The sequence below is a fragment of the Epinephelus lanceolatus genome, chromosome 12 (assembly GCF_041903045.1).
Source record: "Epinephelus lanceolatus isolate andai-2023 chromosome 12, ASM4190304v1, whole genome shotgun sequence".
Lineage (NCBI taxonomy): Eukaryota > Metazoa > Chordata > Actinopteri > Perciformes > Serranidae > Epinephelus > Epinephelus lanceolatus.
The window spans coordinates 30,558,810-30,574,215 of record NC_135745.1 but is presented as its reverse complement, the minus strand read 5'-3'; the positions used below and the strand labels follow the sequence as shown (position 1 = coordinate 30,574,215).

The 15,406-nt window shown below is 42.2% G+C and overlaps 1 protein-coding gene across 1 annotated transcript in view; it reads right to left on the bottom strand.

Moving 5' to 3' along the window:
• Window positions 1-451: 451 nt before the first annotated feature.
• The window catches only part of LOC117272228 (ephrin type-A receptor 4-A-like), a 40,197-nt gene continuing 25,242 nt past the window's right edge, over window positions 452-15,406 (bottom strand). Inside the window, exons 8-19 of the mRNA XM_033651037.2 lie at window positions 13,731-13,855; window positions 13,426-13,585; window positions 13,211-13,322; window positions 12,343-12,401; window positions 11,994-12,107; window positions 11,698-11,883; window positions 11,549-11,610; window positions 9,402-9,611; window positions 8,403-8,579; window positions 3,762-3,949; window positions 3,371-3,556; window positions 452-1,448 (exon numbers count right to left, since the gene is read on the bottom strand). Coding sequence (XP_033506928.2) covers window positions 1,331-1,448; window positions 3,371-3,556; window positions 3,762-3,949; window positions 8,403-8,579; window positions 9,402-9,611; window positions 11,549-11,610; window positions 11,698-11,883; window positions 11,994-12,107; window positions 12,343-12,401; window positions 13,211-13,322; window positions 13,426-13,585; window positions 13,731-13,855 — 1,697 coding nt within the window. The 3' untranslated portion in view covers window positions 452-1,330. The remainder of the gene's footprint in view (window positions 1,449-3,370; window positions 3,557-3,761; window positions 3,950-8,402; window positions 8,580-9,401; window positions 9,612-11,548; window positions 11,611-11,697; window positions 11,884-11,993; window positions 12,108-12,342; window positions 12,402-13,210; window positions 13,323-13,425; window positions 13,586-13,730; window positions 13,856-15,406) is intronic.

The following is a 15,406-nucleotide window of genomic DNA, read 5'->3' as shown; positions in this document are numbered from 1 at the left end:
TGATTCGACAAGTTTGCACTGCAAACTCAGCCCAATTTAGCCTACAAAAAACATGATGCCACACAGACGCTCGTGGTGACAGCCCACTCTTAATTTTCTCTCCTTTTAATTCTCTCTTTCTCCTCTCAGCTTTCCTCTACCTCTCTTTCTTCTTCTTCTTCTTCTCTCTCTCTGTCCTCACACACACACACACACACACAAACCCGACGCTATGTGCGATGACACCAGAAGCATTTCAGCTGGGTGTTCTTCTGGAGTTGTTTTCCTTGTTACAGGCACCTCTGACTAAGTCTCAACTTCCACAGAGGACACGTTCTTCAGCCAAACTCAGAGATGATAAACACAAAGCGCTTCAGGCTTCATTTGATACGCTGTCTACGTGATAATAGCTGTACCTTAAACACATTACGATGCAAAAGTTGCGTTTAAACAAGATTAAAACCTACATGAATGGATGAGTTTGGGGATTTATTGCAATGCAATATATGGCAATCATTACAATATTTCCTCAGTGTTTCTATTTTACAATGTACAAACTAGATAAAAAAGACCATAAATAAACAAAATGCTTCATGTAGCTAATTCTTAGCATCAAACAAGAGACATGTACAATTGACACAGATGGATGACGTTCTACTCTAAATGTCTAATTCAACAGAAAATCATACAATTAAAAAGAAAAAAAAAACAATTAAAAAACACAAGTGAATCATACAGTTTGTTAGTATGATCTTCCAGTATGAAACTAGTAAGAGCTCGTAATAATACATTCTGTCCGGCTCCTCCCGCTCTCCCGCTCTTTCTCTCTCTCTCTCCGGTAACTTTGCATATTCAGAATATTCAAAGATAGCTGACGTCTTGACAAGGGAGATTCCAGGTTGTGTGCATTCACGCATAGCACACACCACGCTCGCACACTGGCGCAGACATACGAGCAAAACACGTTTTATTCAAGTCAAGCCCAAAGCAGCGAAAAGAAAAGTCGGAAGCCATTCTGCTTATGCACAGCCTTAACATGTCAGCCTTCACGAAACAGATAATAAAATAATGAAAAATAGAACTGGATAAGAGGATGAGGCGTCAGTCTAAGCTCTCCGTAGCTTAATGCTATCTGTGGCCACGTCCACATCATGGTTTTTTTTTTTTTAGAAAACTCCACGGGATGGAAGTTCACAAAAGTGCTGCTTTTCTCTCTCTTCGTCTCGTCTCTCCACTTCGTACTTTTACCTTCCTCCGCTCCTTGTATTTCCACTGGTGAAAAGTCCCTCTAAAGTGCATGGATGAGGTAAATGAAATTCTTCTCAAAACTGGTTTGTATCCGTTCTCCGGCTCAGACCGGAACCATCGTGTGTTGCATGTGCTGCATTTGAGACAACATTTCCTGCTGCACACTGGCAATTAGTATGTCCTGGTGTGACGGTGTGATTATTCCAAGTCTGTCCATCTCCCTGTGGGTGCAGAGAAAAAGATATATGTTCAGACGCAGAGCTTCAACATGCAGCACTCAAAGGATGAGGCTGCTTTCATGTACACCTATATATTTCCCCTTACACATACATTAAGAGCTTTTTGGGGTTCAGTGTTTGCTTAAGAACATGTGAACCACCAGCCTGACAATTAATAGTCAACCCTGTCTACCAATTAAGCTGTAACCATGTTATCAGCTTGTCTGTGGAGCCTGATAGAGTTTGTGCCTTTGTGCCACAGAGCTCCACAACACATAAAAGAGTAAAGCAACAAAGCAAAGTAACAAGACACCACATCCCAAGCATGCTCAGTGGTGTGGAAACGCAGCTGCAAAGCTGTTTTACATTAAATTTCATGGGCCCATTCATTGCAATAAATGAATACGTCCTCCGCACATTTGAACAGTGAATTTTTATGTGTTTTTAATAGATTTTGGATGACAACAGAGTTCTGTGAATAAGCTATGTGCGACAATACCACTTGGATAAATTCACTGTTGGTTTTAGAGTCTTTGGGGGAACTGTACATATAAAACGAAAAGATGAAACAACACTAGAGTTATCCTTTAATTAAAGGAGTATTTCACTGTTTGACAAAATAAAACCCTGCTAACATCAAACGGGGCAATTAGAGTACACCAACATTTTTGTGTAATTATACAGTACAAGTGCTGTGAGGCGTCCACTGACATCTTGACAAATTGTAAAGGTGTCTGTGCGCTTATTGGATCATCAAATACCGTCTACAACCTCCTCCCTCCGCACCTTTCTGATGTTAGAAACACAGCGCCTGTGTCTGGAAATGTCTGATATATTTTAAAAACTGACAGTTTAACAAGCACCACAACTTATCTGATTTTTCCTTTAGTACAGGTACATTTACGCAAGTAATGATCTTAAGTACAGTTTTGAGGTACGTGTATTTTACTTGAGCATTTCTGTCTTATGCTACTTTACACAGCTACTTTACTACATTTCAGAGGCAAATATTTTACGTAATACTCCCTTATGCTACTTTTAGCAATACTACACATTACGCTGCTGACGTGTTTGTTTGAGCATACCAAACCCTTAAAGGAGCTGCATGTGACATTCAGAGCATTAATACAGCAGTTAACAACTATTTGCAAGTATAGTGGAGTCATGCTACCTCTGTGTGTGTTGTCCTCTTAGCTTCTCTGTACATTGTTGTTGTGAGTGTATCCCACTGGCTAACTCGTCGCCGCCACTCTGCACTGAGCTCATACGCAGTTACAGCTAATATCAGGATGGTACTGTCGTGTAAGCACCCACCCCCCAGTTTCCTCCAAATTAACAATGCCACCTCTGTCGGCACTGTTGCTGTTGTTAGCACTATATATGGAGTTAGCACCGTTAGCTGCTAATCACCAGCTCAGCCACCTCCATGCTGAGAACCGTGTGCAGACAATCCCGCCCCACACTCTGAATCATAGATATGCTCTGAATCAGTGGTTCCCAGCTGGTGTGTCGCGGCCCAAAAGAATGAATGGACCGCAGGTGACATTTTTACATACAGTGAATTTCCAGCACAAAGCTTTTATTTTGAAGTGCCATTTTCTGCTATCGGGAGAGTGACTTACTGACAGCTACTTTACGGAGACAACAAACTAGCTCAAATCAAAGCAAACAGTCACCCCGTGACTGGAACGGTTGGGAACCACTGCTCTGAATGTCTTTTACTACTCCTTTAAGAGTGCTGGATACAAAAATGACACGGCCACAGTTGTATGAAAACATTTGTTTCTGCTCATTCTGACTGTAATACAATTGCTGTCTCTTGTTTTGACTTGAGCCTGATTGTTGCATAAAATGTGATTGTGTTTTTGGAGAAGAAATGTGCCGAGTAAATGCCAAAGTCCATTTTCACATGAAGGTGCACTTACTGGTGTGTGAGAGCCAGGAGGCTGTCGAGGCTGGTGTATCCTCCTGCTGCCAGAGTGTCTGTGTACCTCTCCAGCCCGATGGACCGCAGCCACTCGCACACCGACCACACAGGCACACACACCTCCGGTAGGACTGACACACACACCTCTGAACCCACCCCTGACTCCAACACAGTGGCTGTGGGTCTGTAAGAACAGAGAGAGCGAGAGGAAGGAGGTGGTGTGAAATCACAATTGAAGGAGCATTGTGCTTGTTTGCATTATCATCTGGGTGAAAGCACGTAGGTGTGAGTACAGCATCAATGCTGAATGAATTTCAAATGGACATGTATGTATTCTGTGTCTTTGTCTGTGCTCTGTTATTGCCTGTATCTACATGTCCAGTACGCACCTCTCCCCTCCTGTCCGGCGCAGTGTCCCAGGGTTACGGATGAGTTTATCCAGCATGTTGAGTATCTGGCTGAAGGTGGGTCTCTCTGCTCGCTCCCTCTCCCAGCAGTCCAACATTAACTGGTGCAGCACCACAGGACAGTCCATAGGAGCAGGCAGACGGTAGCCCTCTTCTATCGCTTTAATCACCTGAAGGAAGGACGGAGGTGGAGGTGTTATCATTTTTACATCACACTGGATCCAATGGTAAGAGATTCCTGATACAGTAGAGACTGTTTCATTGCTGTTCTCTTGCTCGGGCAACAGCTTTGGTCCCTGTTTACTTCCTGCCAGCTACTGCATTAATAAACTTTCCAACAGGAAGTACTCTTGGACCCTTTTAAAATCTTTATGTTTACTAGTTTGAGTTTCGTCTATGCACAGACAAAGTGAAAACAGCTATCCAGTGCAAGTATCATACTGTTTATAGCGATGCTAGTAGGGCTGTCCCCGAATAGTTGACCAAACGTTAGTCAACCAGAAAGGTCATTAGTCGGCAAGATTTCAATTGGTCACTTAGTCGCAGAAAAAACAAACAAACCTGAAACTCTATTAGGAGCTGCGCCTTGTCAAAATAAATCCAAACCTATATGACTGGACCATGTGGGAATTTAATTTGAAAGGACAGACACAGGAAGTGTCCACGCTCAGCAGTCAGGCAGGAGTCAGGTTAATTTCCAGGTCTGGTACCTGCGGTTATCCCACAAGCTCGTTGATAACATGTTGTGCAGGAAATCCAAAGTGTGGGATCATTTTGAGAAGGTGAAGGACGAACCCAAGGTGATATGTAAACTCATCTTCATTGGTCGACTACAAACATGACGTATCATCTGAAACATGGAAGTAGCTACACGCCCATTAGCCCACAGCGTCATTAACAGGCTGCTCGCTCAGTGTGTGACGTGCACTTGTAGATAAAATATAGGCCTATATTAATGAAGGTTCATTAGTACGGTTTTGTATTTCTCTGTAATGTAGCACAATGTTAACAATGTTACTTGTTGGCTTCATTTTTCTGCCCGAGGGGTCGCCTCTTGCTTGGAGCTTGTCGGTCTCGACTTACTTGTGAGTTGTAAAACAATGGCTTGTTTCCACCTCTGCTATATACTTATTGTCACTGTATATTGTGTTTGCAGTTAGTTTACAATAAATCAGTGTATGTTACTGTTCAGCACAGGAAATGCCAAAAGCTCAATCAAGCTGCCACTGCTGGTTGAGTTTCCCAAAAAGAAAGCAAAACCTTTTGCTGAGGATTTATTGTGTTTCTGTTGTTTTCTAAGATCTTCCCAGAGCTGTCTCACCACCAACTGCAATTTATTTTAATTTTTTGCAGCTGCGAGCAGCTCCTCTATTTCCTTTGTACATTATACTGTGGGGACAATACTGTTCATCAGGGGTTTTCAAAGTCTGACATTGTGGGGCCCCCGCTCAGACAGAGCTGAGACAACTGCGCCTTTTGAGCATTAGTGCTGTCAAAAACAATAATACAGTGCAACATGAAAAGTTCATATTAATGGAATTTGTAACTCGCTTTGTCTTCCTCCTATCTGGGGGATAATTATGCTCTAAGTTTTGGACCAACTGTTCGGGGGCTCTGGGGAATGTAAACAGGAAGTATAATGTTGCCATGGAGTCTGTTAGCAGTGCCATTTTTTTCAGCTTATATTTTGTTTTTGCATCACTGCCATATGCATGAGCTGTGTGTCACAGTCTCTGTTGCAGTTCCAAATGCTGTCTGTGTTAATGAGCGCGCCAAATCAGTCAGTTTTCTAACATGAGAATACTACATATCCAACTATGTCACAGTGTGTGGTATCATATCGAGTCACAGCGATGGAGTTGCACTAAAAATGAGGTTTAAAGATGCTGAGATAACGCAGGAATCAGTGTTTCACTACAACACATAAACTAGATAAAAAAAAAAAAACAGAAGAGCAGCTCAGCATGTGCTAATTTACTCTTTAAAAAAAAGGAAAAAGTAAATAAGATGGATAAAGTGTCTAGAGAACGGCTCATCAGGAAAATTTTCTTAGGCTACAACTGTGCTGCAGATGAAATCAATCATGTCTGAAGATTTCCATATGCCAGACTGCCTCTTTGACCTACTCAAACTTAACAAGCTTTGATAGCAAAGTGATTGCAAATTTGCTCTGCAATAGGATTTTCGTCTCAGATCTCAGAAACTGTTCAGAACAACTAAATCACCCCTAAATGTATATATTGTGTGTGTGTGCCTGGCTGCGGGATAACATTAAGCAGCATTTTCTAGTCATTTCTTATTAAGGCTAAATATGTATACTCAATAAAATGTCCTGTGACTGAAGAACATAATCTTGGCTTGCTGCCCTCTCTGAGGATAATTTTAAGGCAAAATATACAATTTTTTAAATGGTGCAGAGGTCAAAGACACTGGGTCAGTATTCAGTGCGTCACACAGACGGTTTATTTTCCTCCAGAAGTCCCTTCTTAAAATATCCGAAAGAAGTGCAGCCTTTTCCATTTATTTATCCTCTTAAATTGAGTTACTTTGAGTCCAATTTGTGGACCAAAGAGATGTAAAAGTTTAAATTGACTTTCTAACAGCACACAAATTATGTTTCAGGAAAGGTCCCTATCCAAAAAAGAATGTTTTTTTGGATAGGGACCTTGACAAGAAACGTGGGTCAGTGAGTGAGATGAATGTTATTTTAATACTTTTGGCCATCTTCCCTTCAAGTTAAGATAACACTGTACACACTAACTTCATTGCTTAAATCTGATAGACACAAGCCCCTTTTACACTGCCTGCTCAAGATGGGAATGTTGCGCTGTTGCTCCGACTTGCCATTCTGTTTAAAAAGTATGAACACAGAATGGGGGGGCAGAGTTGTTTTACCATTAATCCACCAGCAGAATCAATGGGAATTCATTTGTGAAACATGAGCAGAACAAATTTGTGACTCAACTGTTCGCAGAAGGAAATTTACATGTATGTCGGCATTCATCCACATGTTAGTAGCTCCTGTCTTTTTGTAGGTACTAACAAAATCTACCCCTGCCTCTGACAGCTCGTAGTGCTAGTGTAAATAAGATTTTGCGCATAAATGTTGCTCGTCATTATTAGAACTGACAGTTTTATTTCGTATTGTGCCTTTGAAACATTAGAAATGATTACAAATATAACACATTTAGTTAAATTAGTTGGCATTTGGCAGATTTAAGCTTCAGAATAGGGTTCTTAAAATCGTGAATAAGAAATATTTAAATCGACTAATTGCAAAACTGGAAAATGCTGTTCTATGAATAAATGAAATAACAAACCAACTATGTTTTTCGTTTTCTCTCTCTTTTTTTGTTTGCTCCATGTTCACAGGTCGACAGGATGCACCTGTCCATTATCACCTGGCTATTCATGGGAGGGATGTTTGCTAATTGCTGACATTGACTGGCATTCATGAACATACACACATGCCTAAGATCAAATCTAAGTTTCTGCAGCGTGCATGAATCTAAAGTAGGTTTTTAGTACCAAAGTTTTTCATGTGCAAATCTACTCACAGATTTACAAACATTTCATGATTGAGACCTAATATTTGTGTAAAAGGGACAGCCAGCAGGATGGGAGCCCAGGGTGTGGCACTCTGATGACATGTTATGTGTGGGAAACACTACCGGGAGATCTGAAAAGCAGCTAATAGCAGTTAGCAGCTAACTCAAAGAAGATGAACAGTGACCAAAAAGGTCCACAAGTTGGGAAGACAATGAGGTCCAGGAGCTCCTCGCAAGACCAACTGCCAGTTAACAGGGACAGTACTTGTTATAATAAATGCATTGTTACTGTTACGGAAGTGCAGCCCCCATGTGTATGTTATATGTCACACTAAAGGCCGACGCTATTGTGTTACACGTCAAGCTTCTCTTGATTCCGGAGCGGTGGCATGATGTAGCTGTTTGGTTCTGTATAAAAATGAAGGGTCTTTGTTGCTGCCCTATTGAGGACTCTCTTCATCGCAATCACTTCACAACAGAGTGCATGGGCGGAGGCAACCACATGAGCAATCACACACACAGCTTATAAGTAAATCCCCACTTTGACCATATTATATAAAACCACTCATTTGGAAATGAAAATGAAGGTGAATCTTCAAGTCATTACTCAAACCATAAACATTCATTAGATCTTAAAGAGCCACTTCCTGGTTCAACTTTGACCCGCTGTACCTGTCGTACTTGTATACAAACACAGTTTAACCCAGCAACTGAAAATCCTGAGAAACATTTTGGGTGAAGTCATTTTTGTTTTCACTTCCAAATTACTGTTTAAGATTCCCCAGAAGTGAGAAATACAGCTAACGAGTAAAGTGTGATTAGCAACCGGATCCGTGGCCAAAACTATGAAAACAAGACCCAGGCTGCAAGAAAAAAAAGATCTTTGAAATCTGAGAGTAATCCATATTCTGGAGCTAAATCATCTATTCATTGAATTCATTATATAATTATAATGGAGGTGATACAGCATTTTGATTTGACATTTACCTTTAAATATGCAAAGGCTTTCAGGAATGAGCTCGCTCTTTTGTCTCTGAGGCAACTCGCAGGTTAGATGATATATATAATTACTCACATCCTGGTTGTTCATGTCCCAGTAGGGTCTTTCTCCGTATGAAACCACCTCCCACATGACGATGCCATAACTCCACACATCACTGGCGGTGGTGAACTTCCTGTAGGATATGGCTTCTGGGGCCGTCCATCTGATGGGGATCTTCCCTCCAGGGGAAAGATAAGTCCCAGTGGCCTCCTAAAAGAGCAATGACATTTTATTTTCACCATTGATTTTTTTTCTTTTTGCTTAATTGATTGCCTTATTGATTGATTTATCTGAACAAATGGAGAAAACATTTTAATTTCTTAAAGTTTAGCTCAGCTTTTACTCTTTGATTGATGTCTATCATTCGTCAATAGCAGTGACACTCAACTTGCAGCCCACGGGCCAGATGTGCCAGGACGCCCGCCAACCATTTATTCATTCAAAATAAAAATAAATTGATTCATGCTGGGAATTTATTTTGTAAACTGAATATAAATAAGGTGCCAGAGTGCATAAAAAGCATGAAAACATAGCTTGTTTATCAACCAAAGTGCCAGGGTAAGATCCCCTGGACCCCCCGACAGAAGCTGGGCTGAGCCACAAATGTCCTCAAATCCTGGAAACACTCTTGTGTACACTCGACCTGTGCGGGGCTGCTGAGACTGGATTTGCCTCTTGGCAAAGATGAGCCAAAACAGATAATGTCAAAAGGTTGAAAACGGGCAACTAATTTATTATATATACTGATAAATATTATTGTTTGTTTATTAACTGGCCCCTGGCCTCCTGTCACTCTGCAAAAGTGGCTCCTCGGCAAAGCAAGTTGCACATTCCTGGTCTACAGTCTATAATAAATATGTTTTTTAAAGGCAGCTGTTAACAATAAAAGTGTATATAAAAAAGGCTGTCAGTGTTTAATTTAAGTGATGAACAATAATGACTTTGGAATCAGGAGACAAACAAACAGCAGACTGTATGTATATGTTCACATCCAGTATGTGTGTGCATGTGTTCTTTCTGTGTGTGTCTTACCCGTGTGGTATACGCAGCCTCTGGGTCGTCCTCCAGAACCCGACTCAGGCCAAAGTCAGACACTTTACACACCAGGTTGCTGTTGACCAGGATGTTTCGAGCTGCCAGGTCTCGGTGAACGTAGCTCATTTCTGACAGGTACTTCATCCCTGAGGCGATGCCACGCAGCATGCCGACCAGCTGGATCACTGTGAACTGGCCGTCGTGTTTCTGAAACATCAAAATGATGGAGACAGGAGTGCAGGTTAACATGGGCACCCGCAACTCAAATGCAAATATTTTCTAATGTCTTCACTCCTCTGTTACAGTACACTAAATACCGTTGGGTTGTGGACAAAACAAGACATTTAAGGAGGTCACTTTGGGCTATGGGAAACACTCATTGATATGTTTAAACCATTTTCTGACATTTTACAGAGCAAACAACGATAAATAAATCGAGCAAATTTTCAACAGATTATCTGTGACTTGATACATTAACATGTCAGTTACAACAGCATAATAAAATAATAAAACTGCTTGGGTAAACACACATTTTTACAGCCTTAAGGATTAATGCATCTATTGATTATCATTCCAGTCCAGTGTCGTCTTTTTGAGTCTTGTATAGAGTCCATTTTCCCATTTTCTCTCTAGCTGTGCTTCTTGTAGTCTCAGTGTGTGTCAATTTCTCCATTAAAAAGATTTCTTCCACAGTTGTTAGCCACTGGTCCTTCGTTGGTGGTGTGTCTTTACCACAGTTCCTAATAATAGCTTTCTTGCTTGCTGCTTGCAATACTTTGATCAAACTAGTCCATACCCATTGGTAGTTTTGTCACCTTCTACCTATGCAAACCCTCAATGCCTATGTGCAGTTTCACATAGATTGACCACGTCAGTGAGTAGAAAAACGTGGGACAGACAGAATGACTGACTGACAGAACAACACACTGACAGTTTCCGTAATTATGTACAACATACCATACAATGACTTAGTCATACCAAAAATTAGAAAAAAAAACAACAACATTCCACCACAGGGGGAGTCACAACGATTGGTTGCATTTTAGCCATTTTTAAGCATTTTTCTGTTGTTATAGCGCCACCCAGTTGCCAATTAGAGTTAAATTTCTCCAGTCACCTTGAGGCGTTCTGTTCTACATATCTACCAAGTTTAGTAAAAATCCATATGGCAGTCAGGCCTAGGTAAGACATTAGCTCTCTAGCGCCCCCATTTTGTTTGATGGGGTCAATAATGGAGGGGTCCCCTCAGATTATGTGTGGTCATATGCCTACAAAGTTGCGTGGTGATTGGTGAAACCCTTGAGATGTTATACACCTTTATGTGATGAGCCACGCCCTCCGCAATATTCATTGCCTTAGCGAAAGCTCAGTTTTAGTAAGTTTTCCAACTTTTGCCAAGAGGGAACTTCAGATATTGGCCCCTAGATTATGTTCACCGAGTTTCATGCAGATTGGTCAAACTTCCTAGGAAGACATCGATTTTAAGTGTTTTTCAAAAAAATTCAAAATGGCGGAAAATCTGTATACCAGAAGTTATGGGTTCTTGAGGCAGATTTGTTCCTCATGAGGAGAGGCATCTCTGTGCAAAGTTTCATGTCTCTACGACATACGAGGCATGAGAAATGCCCATTCAAAGTTTGCAAAGGTTGCTATAGCACCCCCCTTTGGCCAGTTGATGTTATATTGCTTCATTCACATCCTCCCATGACCCTCTACCACTGTGCCAAATTTCACATGGATTGACCAAGTCAGTGAAGAGAAAAACGTGGATATCTGTCACTAGCAATAATATTTTCTTCAGAGATAAAGCACTACTGTTAGATTCCTCATATCCTAATATGTGCTCAAACTCTTCACATACCATTTCCCAAAATACAGTTATTTTTGGACATTGCCAAAAACACGAGAGTGGTTGACATCAAAAGACCCACACTCTCGCCAACATCTCTGGCAACTATGGAGATGCTTACTTTTCAGTTTTTGGTGTAATAAAGAAACGAATCAGATTCTTCCATGAGAATTCCCTCCCGGTTTGCTAATTAGTGGCTGAACGGTTTATCTTACACAGATCTGATACATTTTCAGTGCACTGGAAGAATGCTAGATATGTTTTTGTAGGGTAGAGCAGTATCAAATGCGTTTACCCGGAGAAAAGCATCCAGTGATCCATTCTCCATGTATTCTGTGATGATCATCAGTGGCTTACCTAGACAGGAAAAGAGTTAAAGATATATTAAAACATGCACAAAACCCAAACACTTCTACTTCATCTAAGAGTCTTTCATCAACTCACATCTCGTCACGACGCCCTCGAGCCTGATGATGTTCGGATGGTCAAACTGCCCCATGATGGAGGCCTCGGACAGGAAGTCCCTCCTCTGTTTGTCCGAGTATCCCGCCTTCAGACTCTTGATGGCAACATAGATCTCCCTCTTTCCCTGAGCACGCAGCCGACCACTGCACACCTCCCCAAACTCTCCTACACACACAAAGAGCAAACAGCAGTGTCAGCGCCAAGTAAGCATGTGTGTGTGGGTTTGTGTATGTGTGTGTGTGTGTGTGTGTGCGAGGCTCTAACGCCAGGCTTACCCATGCCAATAACCCTCTCAATGTGAATACTGCTAACATCAATCTCCTTGGCAAACTCATGGATGGCCTGATCGGGGTCTTCGTAGGTGAACGGGTCCACGTAGATTTTAACTCCTGCCATAAAGGAGAGGCGGGAGAGGAGAGGAAACGAGGGAGGAAGAGGAGGGATGCAGAGGAGGGTGAGAAATATGAGTTGTATAACTGCTGCATATGTTATGTAAATGTCTTTGGCAGTATGTGTGTAAGATATGTGCAGGTGGATCTAGGAGGAGAGAAGGAAAAAGAGCATCCATCTGTCTCTCTGTTCTTTTTTTTTTTACAGTACAATATATGTGCGCGTGTGAAGTACCTGGGTTAAGATGTTTCTCCTCCTCTGAGTCCTGCTTTGTTTTACTGTACTTGCTCCTCCTGATGAGACACAAGGAGTGATTGACATTAACACACAGATGCAGAAAAGACATGTCAGAGCATTCATTCTTTTCCCTTTTCACAATTATGTTTGGTGATTCTTACAGTTAAGAGCATTATGAGTCACATTGTTTTCAACTTTGTATATATTTTTCCCAACAGCGCTGTGCATTCATCTGGTTTTTCAGGATATGCCGCGAGAGAAAGCGATGACAATGAGAACAGAGAGCAACGGGCTGCAGGAAAGACACAGAGCGAGTAGATGAAAGCCTTTAAAGGAGAGAGGGAGGAGGGGCGCCGCCTCAGGTAGCGCAAGATAAAAGGTGTTTTCCATTAAACAAAGAAACTGTCAAAAACACCTTTGTGGGTGAGCAGGTGTGTGTGAGTGTGTGTGTGTTTGTGGGCACTTGCGCATGCTTGTGTTTGTGTGTGTGTGTGCGCGCACGCCAACGGAAGCTGACACACAAGCTGTGCTGCTGAAGAGACAGTAATGACAAGTCAGGGACAAAGGGATTATCACTGTCTCCACTCTAATCCCCTTTAAAAGCTTCAGGTAACACACACACATTATTTAGCCACACAATAGCAGGGGAGTTGTGTGTGTTGTGTGTGTTGTCTGGGTGCATTCTGACAGATTGGTCAAAAGCAGTAGTTAAGGAAGAGGCAGCATTCATATTGACGTCAGGGATGCACTGATGGGAAACTTCTATCCAAGCTAACAAGCCCATAGGTGTGCATGCCAGGTCTGTATGGATGCCTATATGTGTGTGTGTGTGTGTGTGTGTGTGTGTGTGTGTGTGTGTGTGTACCTGCGGCTAATGATGAAGACAGCTGCAGATATCAGCAGTAAAATTCCGACCCCGCTGACAGACAGCAGCAGGAAGGCTGAGTTAACTCCTTCTCCAATCAGAGGGAAGGGATCTAACAGGGAAGGACACAAAGGTCACCAACAGGAAGTTGTAAACTCTGTCACAGTAAACTTTAATACATCCTCTAAAAGTCCTGCACATTGTCGTCAGAGTACCTGAATTGGTGGCGAATTCAAAAGGGGCGCTGAACTCTCCGTATCCGGCAGCTGTGCGAGCACGCACATGGAACACGTACACAGTGAGGGGGTTGAGACCCGTGACATCCACGCTCCGAGAGAAGGTCCTCATTATGCGGTAGGACCTCTCTTTCTGATCCTGATTAGACGGGACAAAAAGAGGGGGCTTCTTTTCAATGGCTGACTGCTAATCCATTGTCACCATCAGTGAAATACAAACAGCGTGCCAACGTATTGGCATTCCAGACAGCCGCCTGAGCTGCATTAACCTGCGGGCGCCTCACCTTTTCATAGAACTTGACCTCATATTCTAGGATGACCCCGTTGGGTCGATCCGGCTGTTGCCACGACAACGACAAACTGTGCCTGGTGACGTCGGTGGCTAAGATGGACGACACTGGAGAGGGAGCTGGGAGGAGAGAAAGATGGGAAGAGATTAGTCAGTGACAATAGTATAACTTACTGTATATAGAGTGACGCAGGAGCGAGTCCTAAAACCCAGAAATGAGTTAGCACTCCTGGTTCCCTTGTCTTGAAGTCAATGGGTTTTTGGTTAGATGCAAAAGGTCAGTAGTGTCCAGTGCGTAGGATTTAGGGGGATATCTTGGCAGATGTGGAATATAATATAGTATGTGTTCTTTAGTGTATAATCACCTGAAAGTAAGAGTCGTTGTGTTTTGATTACCTTAGAATATGCTGTTTATGTCTATATTGGGAGCAGGTCCTCTTTTATGAACATCGCCATGTTGCACCGCCATGTTTCTACAGTAGCCCAGAATGGATAAACCAAACACTGGCTCTAGATAGACCCTTTTACTGTTAGTAAACAGTATGACACTTTTCGGTGGGCGGGGCTAAGCTGCAAGTTCAGTTGGCTTGTTTTAGACAGTGGAGGAAGATGATGCGAGTGCTGCATTCAGAGATACTCATTCCAATTTTCGTACCCGTACCCTCAGAGCTGCAGAGCGCCAAGTGGAGTGAATGTGTGATTAACTTAAGCATTCGGTAATTCATGTAGAAATGTAACGCTCTGTTGCTTTGATCAACAGGGCTCTCATTTAAGTTTACGAACGCACCGCGTCAGGTCACTCACTCTCCAGGACCGCGAGTGTTACTTGAATAAGTAAACAGTGACCAACAGGACCAGACTGGCCGACCCGTATGCTCTCACTCAGTGGATGGATGATGTCACAGGAAGCTTTGTGGTTGATAACTCTGCCAATCTTACGAAGAAGGACGACACTTTAACAGTTTCCTGCAGTTTGTTTTTCCATTGAAGCTAATGTTACCTAATGCGCTAAAAAGTTAGCGTTATGGAGAAACCCAATATTCCTCTTAACACCTCCCCAGTTTCTGATGAGGTGGACATGATAACCTCTAATACACATACTGCCACTCATCCCTACAACAGTAAATGCTTTTTCCCTAACCTGATATGAAGTGTGCGCTGCACATGTGAGCATTTTTGATGATCGCCTCCGTCCAGTCCTTTCATCATATCGCATTAAACAATAGTTGTCTTAGTTTTTGTTGACGGGCAGTGGCGGCTGGTATGTGATAAAATTTAAGTTTTGAGCCATGACTCCTTCTATTCTGGCTCCCAATAACACAACAAGACCACATTTTAAGACTCCTATGTAGTCTACATCCCGGTGGTGGCAAGTCGTTTTTTGCCTCCAGGCAACAAACAAACATCATCGTGACATAGGTCCTAAAAGGGTCTACAGGGCCATTTGGGTTTTCACATCACCATAGTAAGCAGCCCCTCTGTGACAAAAGAGTCAGAAAAACACTGATTTTTTTAAATGTGAAATTACATTATTCAGGGTTTTTACCAGTTTAAATCACCAGCTCAGTTTGTTTTGAAGAGAAGGAGGCCTCCCCGGCTGGTTTAGCTCAAGGTAAAAACCTCCTGAATGACTAGATCAGAAATAAGGTCAGCACACTTTAAATTGTCAGA